General features: G+C 43.8%; 2 protein-coding genes across 9 annotated transcripts in view; one reads left to right on the top strand and one right to left on the bottom strand.

Annotated features, from left to right (window-relative positions):
- The window catches only part of BRF1 (BRF1 general transcription factor IIIB subunit), a 174091-nt gene that overhangs the window by 81295 nt on the left and 75198 nt on the right, over positions 1-17598 (bottom strand). For all 6 annotated transcript variants that reach the window (XM_021274541.4, XM_072038213.1, XM_038179446.2 and 3 more), the window contains 3 exons: positions 11823-11895; positions 3806-3955; positions 2111-2204 (listed from right to left, as the gene is read on the bottom strand). In XM_021274541.4, coding sequence (XP_021130216.1) covers positions 2111-2204; positions 3806-3955; positions 11823-11895 — 317 coding nt within the window. The remainder of the gene's footprint in view (positions 1-2110; positions 2205-3805; positions 3956-11822; positions 11896-17598) is intronic.
- On the top strand, positions 6763-10004 carry BTBD6 (BTB domain containing 6). Of its 3 annotated transcripts, none has more exons than XM_027459578.3 (5): positions 6763-7114; positions 7444-7735; positions 7856-7946; positions 8255-8373; positions 8617-10004. In XM_027459578.3, exons 2-5 carry the CDS (start codon positions 7533-7535, stop codon positions 9647-9649), a joined length of 1446 nt encoding a protein of 481 aa, XP_027315379.1. In that variant the 5' UTR covers positions 6763-7114; positions 7444-7532; the 3' UTR covers positions 9650-10004. The 3 variants fall into 3 exon arrangements, with proteins under 3 accessions (XP_027315379.1, XP_071894317.1, XP_005022702.3); XM_072038216.1 differs by lacking the exon at positions 6763-7114 and adding an exon at positions 7135-7357; XM_005022645.6 differs by lacking the exon at positions 6763-7114 and having other exon boundaries at positions 7374-7735.

Raw genomic sequence — 17598 nt, 5'->3', positions numbered from 1 at the left:
CACATTTTTGTGAACCTCCTCCTAAAAGCCATTCCTCCCATGCACAGCCATGGAAGTGGTGGCAGACCACACACTCGAAGGGCTTGGTGCTCTCCAGCTGCTGGACAACAGGGTGACAAATCCCCCTGTACACAGCTGCACGACTCGTAGTGCACAGGATTAGAAACAACTTCTTAGCTACGGGTTGCTACCCCTTGCTGAAGGTCTTCCCAAAATAGGAAGAAAACCAAGCACGGCTTTCTTAAAATCCATCACTCCTACCTGCTCAGCCACAGCTCAGCACAGCCCCACCCCAGCCTGGGCTGGAAGCATCAGTGTTATCTGGACTCATGTTTGTTTTTCCTTCCAAAGCTTTCAGACGAAAGCCATCAGCAATGAGTGCAGCACCCGAGGCTGCACTTTCACCCAGCTACACTCCACACCTTCACAATGCACAAAGCAGCAGCAGCTCTTTGCAGATCTGAGCAACTACAGCAATAATTAAAAGGAAATAAAACTACATAAAGCTGAGAAGCAAAGAAATTTTTAAGAACACGAAACAAGTGCTTATTAATTTCTACTTCTACTCAATGGCATTTTGAGAGCAATTCTTGAAAGAAGAGGAAAAAAATGGGGTGCAAAGAATGGTTATTCAAGGGTATTTTTTATTTGCCCTCGTTAAATACTATATAACGTGCTCTTATTTGAAAAACATCAATCAAATTTATAGATTCGTGATAAATACAGTTGTAATTATAGCTGCCTGAAAATAATTCAGCTGTCACGTTTACCCTGTCAAAGTAAATAACGCTGTCATTTTAGTTGACGTGTGTGACTTGAGTAAACATTTCAAAGCATGAATTTTGAAGCTAGATTTCTTCGCTTGAAACAATTGCTCAGATTAATTTTCCTTCCAACTCTAATTTATTATGCTTATTTTCATAGTAAGAATGAACTCTTTAACTATTTAACCAAGGCATCTTGAAGTCAATTCTGGGTCCATATATCATTAATTATACAAAATCCACATTAAAACACATGACCTGTTGACCAGAGAAAAAAAAAGTCATTTGTACTCATACATCCTTGTGCCTACAGCCATTTAAACAATTTAGACTTATCCCTTTACCACCAGTGAAAGGCAGAGCAATCTTATCACTCCTTTCCCAAAAAATAAGATCTAGGGTAAAAACATTTTTCAAGGTTAAGAAATTAATGTTATTTATTGACAAATATTAGATTCAGCAGGATGTGCCTGAGCTGTTCTCAATGCAATTGAGAGAGAGAAACATCCAGAAGCTTTCTAAAGATAAACTTCAGTTCAACAAACTTCCAAATATACAGGTGGTAGAAAAACTTTGTACTAGGGGCAACAGAAAGCATAACATTTCACAGTTAAGTCACTTTTTTACTAAACTATGGGAAAATAAAAGGTTACAACTTTCCAAAACTAAAACAAGGGAGACTGGGTGATTGCTATTAATATTTACTTCATCAAAATGCGGAAAATGCGGAAAATGTTACTGGACCTTTTTTAGGAAAAAAAAAAGAAAAAAGAAGACAAAGTTCATGTGAAATTCTTATTTTCAGGCTCACATCTACTGATAATCCTACTTCTGACCCCCCTCAGAGAAGGTATCGTTGCTACACTTATTGTGCTGTCTTCCATTTGTTAGCAGTTTAACGCTATTGAAAATGACCATTTTTTGAAAATACTTGGAAAAGTTCTGTTAGGTACCAGCTAAAAGACAAGACCTGTCAGCATTCTATTCTGGATTACCGCAAAAAAAATTCCCACGTTACATCCTCAGCTTTGAGAATTAATCAGTTATTGCTTCCGAGAACTCATGACCATCCTGTTAAAACTTCTGACCCAACATTTTTTCGCCTTAAACTCTTCACCCGTTAAATAGGCACAATGCTTCTCACCATCTTTGCCAAGCATTTGAGGCCTTACATAAGAGGCAGGTGTTAGCACTTAAAAATGACCAGCTAAACATGTTGTACTTATTTTATCCTTGGCACTTGTGAAAAGGAAAAGAACATGTTTTTCTCTGATACACGTCCATTTTAGACTACACCACTTTTCAGTACTGTAAACGGAAGATAAAAGTAATAAAACTGCACTGACCTTTTCCTTAATGTAGACTCACAAACCTTGACCACCCTGATGACCTCTTTAACAGTGCGTCGGAAATCATGCATTCTTGCTGCCACTAGCAGGGCTAAGGAATAAGCAGAGAAAGTCAATGTCAAAAAGAAGAAAATTTCCTCAAGAAAAGCAGAAAACTGTCAGGTAACGATGACCTCCCTTTGTCCCTGCTTTCAGCTAAAGAGCAGTAAATGCTTGCGTTCAGCTGCATCCTTGAATACAGGTGATTGATTTGACGTTACAAATGTTGCTTCCTACCCAATAAAATTAAGCTGATTGCAAATTGCACCCTAAAAAACTCTAAGCTTTAGCTCATTTTGGAAACTGTGGTTAGCTACTTAAATACAGCAGAAGAACATGATCACACATTTTCAACGCTATCATCTTTTTAGCAGAATTAGTAGTCTTCAATAAAAAGATCTCCAGTTAACTCCTCCAGAAGCGAAACACTGAATCTGCTTAAGCCGTTATCCTCACTGCTGTCACCATGATCACTGGCTTGCTGGTGCCCAAGAGCTCTCATGCAAGACCCTCTACAAAGCCAGATAACCAGCACAGGCTGTATTTGCATTCCTGTTTTGAGTCAGAGCAATAGCTCAGTGTTGAAGCACCAGCCTCACTCATCACGCAGCGGTTCAGTGGGCAGAAGAGGTTTAAGCGGGCAAAAGTGCTTTCTTTTGGAGGAAAGGAAAGCAGAGCTCTACTTCAGGTATGTGTGGGAAGTGCTCCAGTCCTTGATGGAACATCAGGGGCTGAACTAAGGACAGGTCCTTTACATAGCCCCAAACCTGTGGCCCATTTAGGCCAGGGAACTCTTCTCAGCCCAGACTACAAAAAATACACGAAAGGCTTATGACATGGATGGATACAGGGGACTCAGCACCTCCTGCTTCCATCTATTGGATCCATGTCTACTGAATCAAATCACTTGCTCACATAGACATAGCTTATGTAGTGAATCGAAGATAAGGCTGGTTTCCTACAGAGCCTGTACTCGGATTTTTTGGTGATGTGCAGTAAGCAAGTACTATTAACAAGAAAAGGCTAGAAATTTCAGTATCATCTCATAATCCTGGGTTCCCTGTGGTTTGTGCACTATTTCTCATTCAAGCATGCACGTTTAAGATCTTTCAAAGAAAAGCGAGGGCATACATGAACTGTGTGTGTGACTATATGCACTCTTCATCAGTCTGACCTCACTGGCTGGTACTCACTGCCTTTTAGCTTAGCCCTCCCAAGCCAGCAGATTTTTTATAAGCATCATGCTGGCAATGAATCTCGGAAAAAGCTGAAGAAGGAGAGGAAAACAATTTCACAGATTAGGTCAGAGAGGGCATTTCTTGCATAAGAATCAGCGTGAAGACACAAAACAAAGTGCTTGCACTCGTGATGCGGTTTTAGCTGACAAAAACCTAGAGCTTGCAGAGAGTGGGGGAGAGAGGAGCACCAGAAAGAAGGCTAAAAAAACCCAAAATGCAAGAGGCGAGGGATCTGAGCAAATAATGTAGGGGCAAAAATGATGAAATGCTGTCTAAGCTGTATGTGCCTGACAGGGCAAAACCCAGAGAATATGGGATCACCTAGAAAATGAAGAAGCCTGCATGCATTCCCAGCTGGCAGACCCTCCTGTGCATCCTGCTGGGGTCGAAGCAGCGCGTCCAGCATTTCGCCTACCTGCTCCGCAGAGCCCGGACGGCCTGCGGCCGGTGTGCATCCAGTCTCGCTTCATCCTCTGCAGCAGCCTGAGAGCCGTCATGGACACCTCGTGGTTCTTATCCCCGAACTCAAGCATATGTGCAAAACGAGGAATGTATAAACACGGATCTGAAATAGAAGGTAACAAGATTACTTCTAGTCCCGAACCTTGATTTATGAACCACAAAACTTGAACGGCAGCACCGTGGGGCTGTCATGGTCAGCTTGCTTCACATCTCAGAAAACAACTGGAAAGCAGCACAGACTAAGCTTTTGAAACACCTTTTCACTACGGGTACAGCTAAAACAAAATCCTTTCTTGCTTTGCAGACAAGAGGCTTTTAAAGCACCACACCATGTTTTCCTTACGTGCTTTTCAGGGTTCAAAGCTCCACATGCTGCATGTATTCAGGCGTACCCTCCGTCGGCACAAATTGCTGGAACCCAATTAACGTCAGCAGCACTATGACAATTTACATCAGCCGTGGATCTGCCTCGTGATGTATAAACTTATTTCAAGTGCTGGTGTTATCAGCTTCAAACTAACCGAAATCTGTCAGTTCGGATTGTGCTTTGCCTAAACCAATTTATAATTTATCAAACGATCTTGTAAATGCTACGCTTAACACATGTTTACTCTTATTTGAGGTATCAATTTCTCATTTCCTGCCAGCCTTTTATCACTTGACCGAAAATCCATGATGTACGGTAAATTGTTAACTATTAGCCTCAACTCAATTTCCTTAGCTGATCCCCTATGTGGGCACTTAAACTGATAAAGATGAAAACCCAGCTCAGATCGCTGCGCCAGGCTTCGAGATTTACAATTAATCAAAGCGGTTTCATTTAGCACCGAGTTCTGACAATGATACCCTGTTGCTCTCCGTAATTACCACGATCACAACGAACGTGATTACGCCTGTCAGTCCTACAGAGGCACGTGAAGGAAAGCGTTGCACTCAGCGAGCAAAAGCTTCCAACCGCATCTCCCTCAAAACTTCAGAAACGCCCAAGTGCAGCCGGCTCCTAAACATGATGACAAAAACCAAGGGATTGACCAATTCCTGTGATTTTTTTTAGGGCTCCGTACTTCCAACTATCCGTGCGGTGTGCTAGTAGATCCCTACCACGTTTAGGTGCTCGTTGCAAGTAGACTGCCTGGGAGAACAGCTGAGGAAAACCCAATTTTAAGCACTTTCTTGCATAAATGCCTATTGGCACAACTACAGATTGTTACAAAAGTATGGCTTCTAAAACTAACAGAAACCATCAATCCCAAAACAGGAGAAGAAGCGCTTCCAGGAGCAATGGGTGCCTGGCACCCAAAGACCCCCAAGCTGCCTGTTTTGGGGCAGGGACCAGGCTCCTGCTGAGGACAAGGATTGCAGTGGGGGCTCCTCGACCCCCTCTGGGATCGGGGAGCAGCGAGGCCCATCCGCGTAGTGGCTGCTCTGAGGTCTTTGCCAGCGTTCGTGCCCACGGGTCATTTGACCAAACATTACACGTCGTTAATTCCAGTTCTGAAAGCTCCCAGTCAGAAAATGAGCACAGGGATGGTTTTTAAGCAAAAAGCCATAAAGAGGCCGTAAATGGCCAGGATGCAAAGCTACCAATACCTAAATCAAACACGGGGCCAAAGTTAACAGGACCATCTCCTGCACGGACTGACAAATAAAAATGAATAAACGCTTTTTAAGATGCTGCTAAACCCAAGGAGGGCGAACGAACCCTTTTGGGGTTCGACCCCAGCGGCAGCAGCCCAGCACCGCGCTGTGCCCCCAGGAGGAGCCCCCCGTCCCCAGGGGTCTGCTCCTTGCCCAGGGACTGCTGCTTCGCCTGGGGCACAGCTGGCTTTCTACGATGGGGGCTGTGATGCAAACGGGTTTATTTATTTTATTTTATTTTGTTTTGTTTTGTTTTGTTTTTAAGGGGAGGCGCTGCTCCCTATCCCAGCTCCAACTTGGATGCACAGAAGTAGCAGGGAGAGTGAAAACCCCCAGTGAAGGATTTAAGACAGCCTCCCCCAGCAGTAATGGGGCTGCAGGGCAGGGGGGAGAGAGGAGGGGGCACTGTGAGGGCCTAGGGGTGATGAAATAATCGATGTGGGAAAAATAATGGGGGAAAGAAATAAAGGGGAAAGAAATAACAGGGAAAGAAATAAAGGGGGGGGGGAGTAGGAGGGGAATAAAGAAGGGAAAATAAAGAGGGGGAATAAAGGGGGAAAAACAGGGAGAAAAATAAAGGGGGAAATAAAGGATGGGGATAAAGGGGGGGGAATAAAAGGGTGAAATATAAAGGGGAAATAAAGGGAGAAAAAGAAGGGGGAAAAAAAGGGGGAAAGTAAAGAAGGGGGAGTTAAGGGGGGAAAGTAAAGGGGGCAAAAAGGGGGAGAAAGGATAAAGGGGAAAAAGTGGAGGGGAAAAAGTTAAATGGGGAAAAACTAAAGGGGGCGAAATTAAAATAAAAATTAAAGTGGGAAACCGGGGTGTGGGGGCAGCACCCGTCAGATAGGGTCTGGGAGGAGGCCCTGGGCTCCCCCCCAGTTATCCCATATCCCATATCCCATCCCATCCCATATCCCATATCCCATCCCATATCCCATCCCATCCCATCCCATCCCCATCCCCTCCCCTCCCGCCCCCCCCTCCCCAGCGCGGGGCAGCGGCGCCCCCGCCCGGTGCTGCCGGGAAGGGCGGCGGGAAGGGGCGGGGGCGGTTCGGCCGCGCTCGGCTCCGCTCGGCTCCGTTCGGCTCCGCTCGGCTCCGCTCGGCGCTGCGCACGGCCCCGGCCGCTCTGCGCCCCCAGGCGGGCGTCGGAGATTGAGGAGGGGCGGGAGGAGGAGGAGAAGGAGGAGGAGGAGGGGGGGGGGCGGCTCCCCCCGCCTCTCCTGATTGGCTGATTGGCGGTGACGCGCGGCGCGGCGCTGCCTCTTAGGGCGGGAGGCGGAGGCAGGGCCCGGCAGAGCCGAGCGGAGCCGAAGGGAGCCGAGCGCGGCCGAGCCGCGTCCCGACAGCGCCGTGAGGGGAGCGCCCAGGGGGCAGCGACGCCCCCGCGGCTGGGGCCAGGAGGAGGAGGAGGAAACTTGGTGCGGGGCAGCCCGGAGCCAGCCCCCGGAGCCAGCCCCAGCGCCGCGGATGTGCCCCACGAGCAGCAGCCGCCGCCGGGCGGGGAAGGACGGAGCCGGGCGCTGGGGAGCCGGCGGGGGGCTGTAGCGGCTGGAGGACCCGGGGACTGAGGCTCGCCCCTCAACGCTGCGCCTGCTCTGCTGGATCTGTGGCTTTTTTGGTGGTGTGTGCTTGGGTTTTTTTCCCTATTTTTACTATTTTTTTTTATATATATTTTTTTTTATTTTTTTTTTTCCTCGGGGGAAGGAGCTGCCGGCCAGCCCCGCTCGCTGCAGTCGTGGCGGTGCCGAGGCTGGGCAGCCCCCCTTGGAGCCAAGGAGGAAAAAAAGGAAAAAAATAAAAATTAAAAAAGAGAAAGAGGCCGCCCCGCACCTAGAAGCGAACCGCGGGACCTGCGTTGGGATCTGTTAGTTCTCTTGCTCATGCCACTGCCCCATGGGTGCCTCAATGGCAGGATCATGAAGTGTTTGACTTTTTTTCTTCTGCTTCCAGAGACCTTAAAGAAGTCCAAAAAGAGCGCGAGGCCAAACGGCAAGGTGCCAGGATGCTATGAGATAGTGCCCCTGGCCCTGAAGAGGAAGATGGCTGCAGAACTTTACCCTGCCAGCGCCAACACCAACATCGCCAACAGCAACGCCGCCGCCACCGCTGCCAACAGCAAGAAGAACGCGCTGCAGCTCCAGCAGAGCGCCCAGCCGCCCCCGCCGCCACAGCTCCAGAACCTCAACAACAACAACTTGGAGAGCGCCAACTGGCAGTCCTTCCACCCCACGCTGCGCGAGAGGTAAGGGACGAGCGACAAGGGACGAGCGACCCCGCCACCGGGCTGGCTGGGGGTTTCGGGGGGGGAGATGGGGGCACTGAGCGGCCTCTCCACACCTCCCTCCCTTCCCCTCGCTTGCAGGAACGCGCTGATGTTCAATAACGAACTCATGGCTGACGTCCACTTCATCGTGGGCCCGCCAGGGGCATCCAAGAAAGTTCCTGCCCATAAGGTTTGTGCAGAGCATTATTTTTGTTTTTTCCCCCCCCCCCCTGCTTTTTGTGATAGTGCTGAGCATCCCCCCTTCTTACCCCAACTCCCAAACAACTCAATTCAATTTTTTTCTCTTAATTATCCCTCCTGCCTAATCCCAGAAGTAATTGGCATATATGGCAGTTAAAGGGAACTGTCTAAGGCGGGCGCCTGCCTCAGCTGCAGCTTTTAACTTTCCCTAAGTGTAGCTCTTATCAAGAGCCAGCACGCTCAGTCATCACAGACGCACGGTACTGAGGCTTCTCTCCCTCCCTCTCTATTTTCCAGTACGTTTTGGCAGTCGGTAGCTCTGTCTTCTACGCTATGTTTTATGGTGATCTCGCAGAGGTCAAATCTGAAATCCATATACCAGATGTGGAACCTGCAGCCTTTCTAATCCTATTAAAGTAAGTGGCCACTACAAGTTACTAATTACGTGGACAGAATCAAAGTAGCTTAAACTATACATCTACCTCCTAATTGGCATTGTGCAATATGCACATATTACTGTTTACTTCATGTGCTGACAAATACCGAGTGTCAGACTCGCTGCCAGCAAAGATGACTACAGATGAGTTTTTCTTTTTTTTCTCATGGGCTATACATACATCTATTTTTCCCTTAAGAAACTTCTTTTTTCCCCCCTCTAGATACATGTATAGTGATGAAATAGACCTGGAAGCTGACACAGTTCTGGCTACGCTGTATGCTGCCAAGAAGTACATCGTGCCAGCCCTAGCAAAGGCTTGCGTCAATTTTCTGGAGACTAGTTTAGAGGCGAAGAACGCTTGCGTTCTGCTGTCTCAGAGCAGGCTCTTTGAGGAGCCAGAGCTGACACAGCGCTGCTGGGAGGTGATTGATGCTCAAGCAGAAATGGCACTGAAGTCAGAAGGCTTCTGTGAGATAGATCAACAGACGCTAGAGATCATTGTAACCCGGGAGGCGCTCAACACCAAGGAAGTGGTAGTTTTCGAGGCCGTTCTCAACTGGGCAGAGGCTGAATGCAAAAGGCAAGGGCTGCCGGTTACGCCACGCAACAAGAGGAATGTATTAGGAAAAGCGCTGTACTTGGTGCGGATTCCCACTATGACTCTGGAAGAGTTTGCCAACGGAGCTGCCCAGTCCGACATCCTCACCCTTGAGGAAACTCACAACATATTCCTATGGTACACGGCTGCCAACAAACCCAAACTTGAGTTTCCCCTGACGAAAAGGAAAGGACTCGTACCTCAGCGATGCCATCGATTTCAGTCGTCCGCGTACCGCAGTAACCAGTGGAGGTACAGAGGGCGGTGTGACAGTATTCAGTTTGCCGTAGACAAACGGATATTTATAGCAGGACTGGGATTGTATGGGTCAAGTTGCGGCAAAGCTGAATACAGCGTCAAAATCGAACTGAAGCGCTTAGGAGTTGTCCTTGCTCAAAATCTGACAAAGTTTACCTCCGACGGGTCCAGTAATACTTTCTCTGTGTGGTTTGAACACCCTGTGCAGGTTGAGCAGGACACGTTTTACAATGTAAGTGCTATTCTCGACGGCAATGAACTCAGTTACTTCGGGCAAGAGGGAATGACTGAAGTGCAGTGTGGAAAAGTGACATTCCAGTTCCAGTGCTCCTCGGACAGTACCAATGGAACTGGAGTACAAGGAGGACAGATACCTGAGCTCATTTTCTATGCATGATGCATTTCACCTTGATTGTATTCCGATACTGCAACAATGCACATTAAGGGATTTTCCAATTTTACTACGAAACTGTACAGCAGTATGGAATGTTATGCTACTTACCTATCTGCTACATCAGCCTATACAAATAAGTGAAGGAATGCTCTCGAATTTAATCTTATTTTATTTATTCATAAGCTATTTGACTTAATTAAGACTGCAACAAGCAGAAAAATGTTAAATTTCGCACGTACTGTGCATTTATTTTGTATATAGATAACTAACTTGCAGACTGCAGCTGACTTAAACAGAATGTTCTAAACTAGAGCAGTTTATGAATCTGTGAAATATAAAACCTTTTTACTTGCCCTAACTCCTGTGTACTTGATTGTTACTGATCCTATGGCTTGTGTCTGTTAATTCAACTACAGTTGATAATGCCATTGCCCCTTACATGTGGGGGTGTATCCCTGCCCCTATGAAGGCTCCCTTGCCTGCTGAGACTATCCAGCAGGCAGCTTTTACTTGCTTTTATTTTCTTTCACAGGGAAGCTGATATAGAAGCTTAGAGGTGTTTTGTGTGTTGCCTAAGTTAACACAGACAAAACTTGAGTGTATCTAATGCCAATTAATATCACCCTGTAGTTATACTTGAAAGCTTATAGCGTCTGTTCACAACATGCTCTTGGCATCATCTGCATTAACCTCCAGCCTGCCCAGCAAACAGCAGCGCTGATGCCTGTCAAACTGCACCAGATTCAAAGAGCCAGTCAGGACATACTGATGAAGCTTAACACAGCAACAGGCTTCATCACAAGAAGTGATGAAGCCAAGAGCTATAATACTGACAGCCGCTATCTAAATACACATCACAGGAGCATACATTAGAGAAATATTTACAATATGGTCTTTAAGTTCACTCAAAGTTACTAATTGGTGGAAGCTGCCTTAAGCAAATGATGCTGCATCTTCTTTCTCCCTCTGTATTTTTGTTGAGAACTGTAAGTCCCTTCCATCCACTATTAGTAGTCATTTAATAGCTACCATCCTTCAATTGTCTCCAAGACTGACAAAAGTAGGTGTGTTCCTCAAAGTTCTGACTATGATTAGAGGTGAACCGCTTAGAAGTACTTTTCTGTATAAATCTCATAATGACCTTGGAAAGACTATTCAAACAGCAAGCTAAACCATTGTTTTTCCCCCTGTACAACAGGTACCTCTAGATTTACTTTAGAAGGGTTTTCTGTTTGTCTTTACTTAAGCTGCGTTATTTTTGCACCTTGAAACTAAGTTGCAATACAGTGCCTGTTTTTCCTCTCAAAAGGGGTACTAAGTCTTGAAAAAAAAGTAGTTTCTACCAGACATCAACCTCTTTTAACTGAGGCAGTTTGCTGCCATAATGGTCGATAGCCATGTCCTGCCATATGCTGTCTGGGTGCCATTAAAACAAAGCTCAGTACAGGAGCTGCTGGTTCTCTTGCTGCAAACTAAACGAGCAAGAACACAATTATATGACCAGCTGAGTACATCTGAAGGAGTACTGAAGGAGTATGCACGTGTTCTTGAACTCAAAGGCATCTGATTCTCACTGCAGATTAAGGAGAGTGGGAGTAGGGGTGGATTAAAATACAGGAAAAAATGGTGCACAGAGGTGGTAACAGTCACAAGACCTCTCTGTAAACTCCTCCTTTTATAGATGGAATTGGTATCAATTCCAAATTGGCTCCAAAGTTGCAACTGAGGCAAGAATATTTTTTTAACCCTTTTAACAAGGTGAAAACCCACCTCACTATCACCGTGTGCTATATAATTTCAACAATAACTTACTAATTAAAAAGTTATTAAAATACTTGGGAAAAAGTTGCCAACTTGGAAAACACTGCACCTCATTTTCCATCAAGTCACTTGTAATACAAGTGCTGAACTGCTCAGCTACAGGTGATGGACTGACAGTAAGTTTGGCAAATGTTTATGAGATGGAGCATCTTCATGGAACTGAATTTGACAGGCCTGTGCAAGCTTGTAGATGAACACAGATGCCACACGTCAGTCCATTGTTTTGGTATAGCCTAAACTGCTCTGAGAAAAGCAACAAAGCTGGAAAAGAAAACGGCATCTTGCTCACACACACACACAATTGTCTTAAGCAACCATGCAGCAAATAAACCAAAAGTTAAATCATAAAAAATACCTATGGCTGGAGCATTTATGCAGAGTTCTCTGGCCAGCAGAAGGAAAGTTTTTCCCAGCACATAGACATTCACCTATTAAAAGACAAAAATTGTTATTTGAATCTTAAACCACAAATGCTTTTAAACAGACCATTTACGTAGAAAAGAAAAAAAAAAAAAAACATTTTTGAAATTGTAAAGAACCTGCTTTAGGAAATTCAATGAAAGTAATACAAGAAATATTCACAGATACAGAATAATACCTGGTGCTTGTCAAAAGCTGCATAAGTTAGCATTGTAAATCAAAGCCTAAGTTTATACTGAAAAAAAATACAAAATGCTGTTCATTATGCTCTTCAGTGGACTCAGTGTTGCTCTGTACTACTTTGGCAAATTTCCAGTTGTCACCTAACATGTTAAAGTATTAAGTAGACTTTATAGTGTCATTTGTCTTGTAACGTAACCAAACTTCAGCAAATAATCACAAGCATCTCTGCTTTTACATCATCTGTAAAATCATGTGAAGTGGGACACTTCAGTATTGCACAAGCACAAACCAAGCTTCTCTGCCAAAGAAAGGAGCAGTGCTACATGCCCCAAGGGTATTCGTCACTTCTGATTGTTTGGACATTGCCCCACATGAAAAAGATAAACAAACAAACAAACACCAAACCACCCTGAACCACAGCAGGCTTGCTAAGAAGCAGGCATAGTCCCACTCTTAACCAGGAGGATGTAAATGGAAGGAGCTGTTCCTCGCACTCCGATTTGCAATTTATGGCGTAAGTACAGCGTTTGAAAAGTCTGAGGATGTTTTATTTCACTATCTGAAGATGTGTTTTTGTGGTGAGCAAGAAAGACAGCATGTATTTCAAATCCCAATTATCCCCAAACATTCCCATGAAGCTCCTGGCATACCTTGCTCCCCCTATGGGGCTTATAAAGGTTAGTTTGAAAAATAAATAAATCCAACCTCCTACAATGCAAACTTTTCATTTTTTTTTTAAGGGGTAAGCAGTATGCCCTCTGTTGCTTTCATGTAATAGAACTGCCCCTCTCTTTCCTATGCCAGCATAATGAAGGTGTTCACTAAGCAATTACACAACGGAGTTGTCCATTAAGGTACAAGCCCGTGGAAATTAATAATCTGTTACTAAGTACTGTCTTCCAGTTTCACGGAGCTTTACCAACACTGGTTTAAAAGCAGCCGGCCTCCCAAGTGTAGAGATGCTGCTGCCAAGCTAGTAAAAAAACAAATTCTGACACATCTTCACCTAGCCATCCACTTGCAAAACAACTTTTTGCTTTATGTGAAAGTTTTCCTAATGTGATTTTTTTTTTCCCTCTGAACTCAAATTTAAAAAAAAGGAAAACTTCAAATAAATCCTCAGAATTCGCATGTATGCTGAAAATGACTGTTCAAACAAGTAAGTGCGTATGATGTGATGTTAATTTAGGCCATATTTAGTGGAAAATGTTGAATACCTCCCATGCTTTGTCTGTCTGACCAGTGGTTTCTCTGCCCTAGAAGGCTCCATAGGATAGTCTGAAATTTTACCACTCCTTTTTTCTCCCAGATGCCAGGCAACATAGAAATACTATTCTAGGGCAAGGAAGAAAAACAAAATATACTTTTTGAACAAGTGTAAATAGAAGTAAGTGTAAATAGGAAATAAGTCACAGAATTTTACACAGAAAACCAAGCATCCGCTGAACCTGGCAGTTCATATAGGCGTTCGGGAGCACGCGACTTTCCATGAGCCACAGAGACATTACTTAAAATATCTGCAGTGTTTCAGTTGGCTTTCGATGCTCTACATTCACTGCAAGTCTGGGATGGCTTTTTTTGACCTTTTGTCTAAAAAATATCAGCATAAAGAGTGGGGTTTTGGCTGTAGTTTCAGCCTTTAAGTTGGCTGACCGAGTTACTATAAATCTTAAAGCTCATCACTTAGATCTTGTTCTGCAAGGATGATTTCACTGCACAAATCAATAAAGTTACTTCAGAGGAGCCAAGTCCATATGATATTTCCATCAGAGGCTTCACAAACTAATCTAGTTCCTTCATTTTAGTCTAGAGAGAACCTCTAATTCAGACAAGCATTTCTCCCTCTGGCTTTTTTTTGTCAGGACATCCAAATACTTTGTGCATATCCACATCCAGCCGTGTCACTGGAAGAAACTCCTCCTAAGCAAACTTCCTATAAATGCAATCATCAAAGAACAAACAGATATGAAGAGACAGAGATACTTTTTTTTTTTTTAAGCTACACTCTAGCAACAAAAACAGACGTTGGATTAAATACAAAGCAAAGACAAACGCATTATAAAATTGCCTAATGATTGCTTTTCATCCTCCTATCCTTACCTGCCTAAAAGTCTCCAGGTCCATGGTCTTTCGAGAAGTAAGGTACTTTAAAACTAACCTGCCTTTCCACTTTATGCACACCGTCGGTATTTTATGGTTGACTTCAAGGCGTAGACACTGTATTTACACAAACTAGTAAATTCAAATAGAAATGGTACATCAGGGAAATTTCATTCTTTTGATCACAAGTGCTCTCTGCAGTTTCTCATCACTACCAATTTAGAAAGAAGTAGGATACACAGTGCATTACGTACTCTGTATTGTTTTCCTCATGAAGCTGACGCTCTTTTAATGTCAAGGTAAAGTCACAAAAAGGATTGGGAGCACTTAACTGGTTCCAGTTCTCCTGGCAAATCAGTAGGAAGAGACACTTCAGGCCCTCTAAAGCAAAACGCTTCACATCTTTGAAAGTTACCAAATATTCAGAAGTTCTGGGGCATTTCCTACAGGCAGAGAACTGAAGATGGCATAAAGCTCACTCAGAAATCAGCGATGGTGCTGAACTGCTTAAATGAGGCACTTAACTTCTGGTTTTAGTGGAAGAAGGCCCTTCCGCTAAATTTCAATGCTGCTGTCACTAATTTGAACTATTCCATACACACACCCCTCCTGTGATGGATGAGATGATAGCTATATTAGGCATATAGAAAGAGTCTATCTTTCTTTACTCATCTTTTCTATGTGTTTTGTTTTTTTTTGCACTCTATTAAGCTTCGAAAATTAAGAGAATTAATTTAGAGGCCTACTTTAATTTCTAGTTCTTTCTTCATTAAGAACTTCTTATAAAAATTCATATACTCCAATCCATCAAAAGCTTAATGCTCCAAATTTAGAACCATATGACATTTGCATTCATAAAATCTAATTTTATGAGTCCTTTGAACAGTGAATAAACAAAAATGCCCTTCTAGAAAGCTGTGTCTGGCTTAGACTTCAATTGCTGTAGCTTTCAAGCTTACCACATTAACTTCAGTCTCTTTTCCCCACTTCTTGATTTATAAGGATCATAGAGAAAGACTGTATTTTCCCCAACTGCCTCCAGTCGATAGTTTGAAAGCATAGCAATTGTTTTATAGACTTCCCTAAGACTTGTGTTCTCTGTGCTGGTTTTCATAGTTTGGTCAAATACTAAAATCTTCTAAACTCCATGCAGTCACTAGGTTTAAGCATCAACACGTGAAACAACAGAGAGCAGCACGGATCCCTTCCAGAGGGAGTATTGTTACAGATCTGCATGCCCCAATATGTTTTACCGCATAGTTTTACATTCATCTCGCATGTAACAGAATGCATTTGCAAGCACACGGACCTGTCACTACGCATTTTGTTTTGTCCTGGTTTTGAACTAGGTACTTCAGCAGGAAGACGTTTTTCAGACAAAAAGTATACACTCTCCAAGGCACTGCATGCAACCCATTTTTATCCCTAAGCTTTTGCAGGAGAAATTCAGATTGTACAAGATGCTGCCCTGTACCAATAATTTCTGCTCTTGTTATAGCACAGTTTGTATCAGTTAAGAGTGGCACTTGGAGAAGGAACGGCTTCCAATTATTCACTTACATCTTTATAGAAAGATCCTCCTACTTGTTATACTCTTTGCCCTTCACGGTATTTTTCGGAGACACAGCCTTTTCATTTCACATCTGTCAGTCATCAGATGCTGATTTCAAAGGGACACTTCCATAGGGACTCTTATCCTTTCATAATTTCCTCTCGATTTCACATCATGCCCGATGTGTTCACAAACACCAATATACTTCCACTTCTACAAATAATAACAAATCCTTCCTTCCCAGTACCACGGGAATTCATCTGTTCATCAGCCTAACGCATTCCAGGATTTTAAACTCTCTTTGGGAAACAGGGAATCTCCCATTGATACCAGATTATGGTAATTTCGACAGTAGCAATCAATAAAGCTGTGATCATGGGCAAGCAAAAATTTTCATTTAACGAGTTCCGTAAGTTTATGAATCAAAACCCTTTCACTACAAGCAATTTCCAAAAAGGCTTTCCAAGACCGTGGTGCAGCACTGTGGAAAACACTCTAAGTGGTGACGGTGCTTAAGGTCTTCTATCGTTCAGAGAGACGAAGACCGGGCAGTTGGAACTCAATGAGAACTCACACTGTGAAATATCCGTGGCTGCTTGCCTAAATAATTAAGCAAGCATGAAAAGCAAATGAGTTTTTAAGGAGAGTGTCTGTTGCTGGGGAAAGAGGCACCTGTGGTTATTTGATTCATTATTAACATTTCTAGTATAGTAATGCCTGAGGGTCCCAGCCAGGTTGTTTAAATTAACTCAATCAAAATAGCAATTTGCATAGGGGCAATAAAGGCAAATGCCGTCAACATGTTAATATCTTTAAATGAATAAAGAGTATCAAAAACTGAGGCAAATTAGTACTGTCTTAAAAAAAAATACTGTTTTACACTCCTCTTCCTCCTTCTACTGAAGTGTCTTATTTTTTGGGTCCATATTGCAACCAGAACATTACATTTAACCTCAAAAGACAAACAAAATGTGAAACTACAAACATGTACCAACCCCAGCTTGTCAGACTGCAGTTGAAGAAGAGCCACAAATCAAAATTAAGCAGCTCCTTCTATGCTATGCTTTAAAGCACTGCCTCCAGTGTAGGGACCCCACAGAGAGTCTGCTTTCTCTAATGGCATATGCTGCAGTCCTCCCACACCACAGCTGTACAATAAACTAGAATCATACCACCTATGCAACAAAGTACGAGAGTAATTTGTGACAAGTGTAGAGGAATCAGGAAGGCTAATGCTGCCTTAAAAATAAATCAGGTTTACAGAAATAAGTCATAATAACGATCCTTTTGGACAAGGTAGTATTGTTACTTGACTGAACAAATTCAAGAGGAAGAGACAGAAGAAGCTAAGAGTTACGTTTTGAAGTGAAAGAGAGGCTGAAGAACTAGAATCAGCAAGTACCAGTTACTGGCTTTCACTTCTGGTACACCCTCTCCCCTTATCTAGGATTGTAGGGTAGTTCAGGTGGGAAGGGATCTCGGGAGCTCTCAGTCCAACATCCTGCTCCAAGCAGGGTCAGCTACCAACCAGATTGCTCAGGGTTTTGCTCTGTCCAAGGACAGAGACTTGGAAATTCCTCTGAGCAACCTGTTCCCACACTGGACTGTTCTCATGGTGGAAAAACCTTTTCTTGATATCAAGTCCAAACATCTCGTTTTCATTTATTACATCCATTGCTGCTAACCCTCCTGCTGCGCGCTGCTCTGAAGAGCCTGGCTGTGTCTTACATCTTTTCAGGAAGCATTAGCCTTATTTAACAGCAGGACACACCACAAGGCACACTGAAATGATATTCTACTGGGCTGAAATGGGAGATCAAAGCACTGCCAACATCTTCCTGAAGTCTTTTATGACTACGTCGCAAAGACCATGACA

Source organism: Anas platyrhynchos, chromosome 5, assembly GCF_047663525.1.
Source record: "Anas platyrhynchos isolate ZD024472 breed Pekin duck chromosome 5, IASCAAS_PekinDuck_T2T, whole genome shotgun sequence".
NCBI lineage: Eukaryota > Metazoa > Chordata > Aves > Anseriformes > Anatidae > Anas > Anas platyrhynchos.
Note: the sequence above shows the minus strand (reverse complement) of the source record. Positions and strands in the feature narration are given on the sequence as shown.

Bases quoted from the DNA above. Each gene is read 5' to 3' on its own strand.
- BTBD6 (XM_005022645.6), top strand. From the start codon at position 7,374: ATGCCACTGCCCCATGGGTGCCTCAATGGCAGGATCATGAAGTGTTTG. The intron at 7,947-8,254 runs GTTTGTGCAGAG...TCTATTTTCCAG, and splicing joins AGAAAGTTCCTGCCCATAAG to TACGTTTTGGCAGTCGGTAG. The intron at 8,374-8,616 runs GTAAGTGGCCAC...TCCCCCCTCTAG, and splicing joins GCCTTTCTAATCCTATTAAA to ATACATGTATAGTGATGAAA.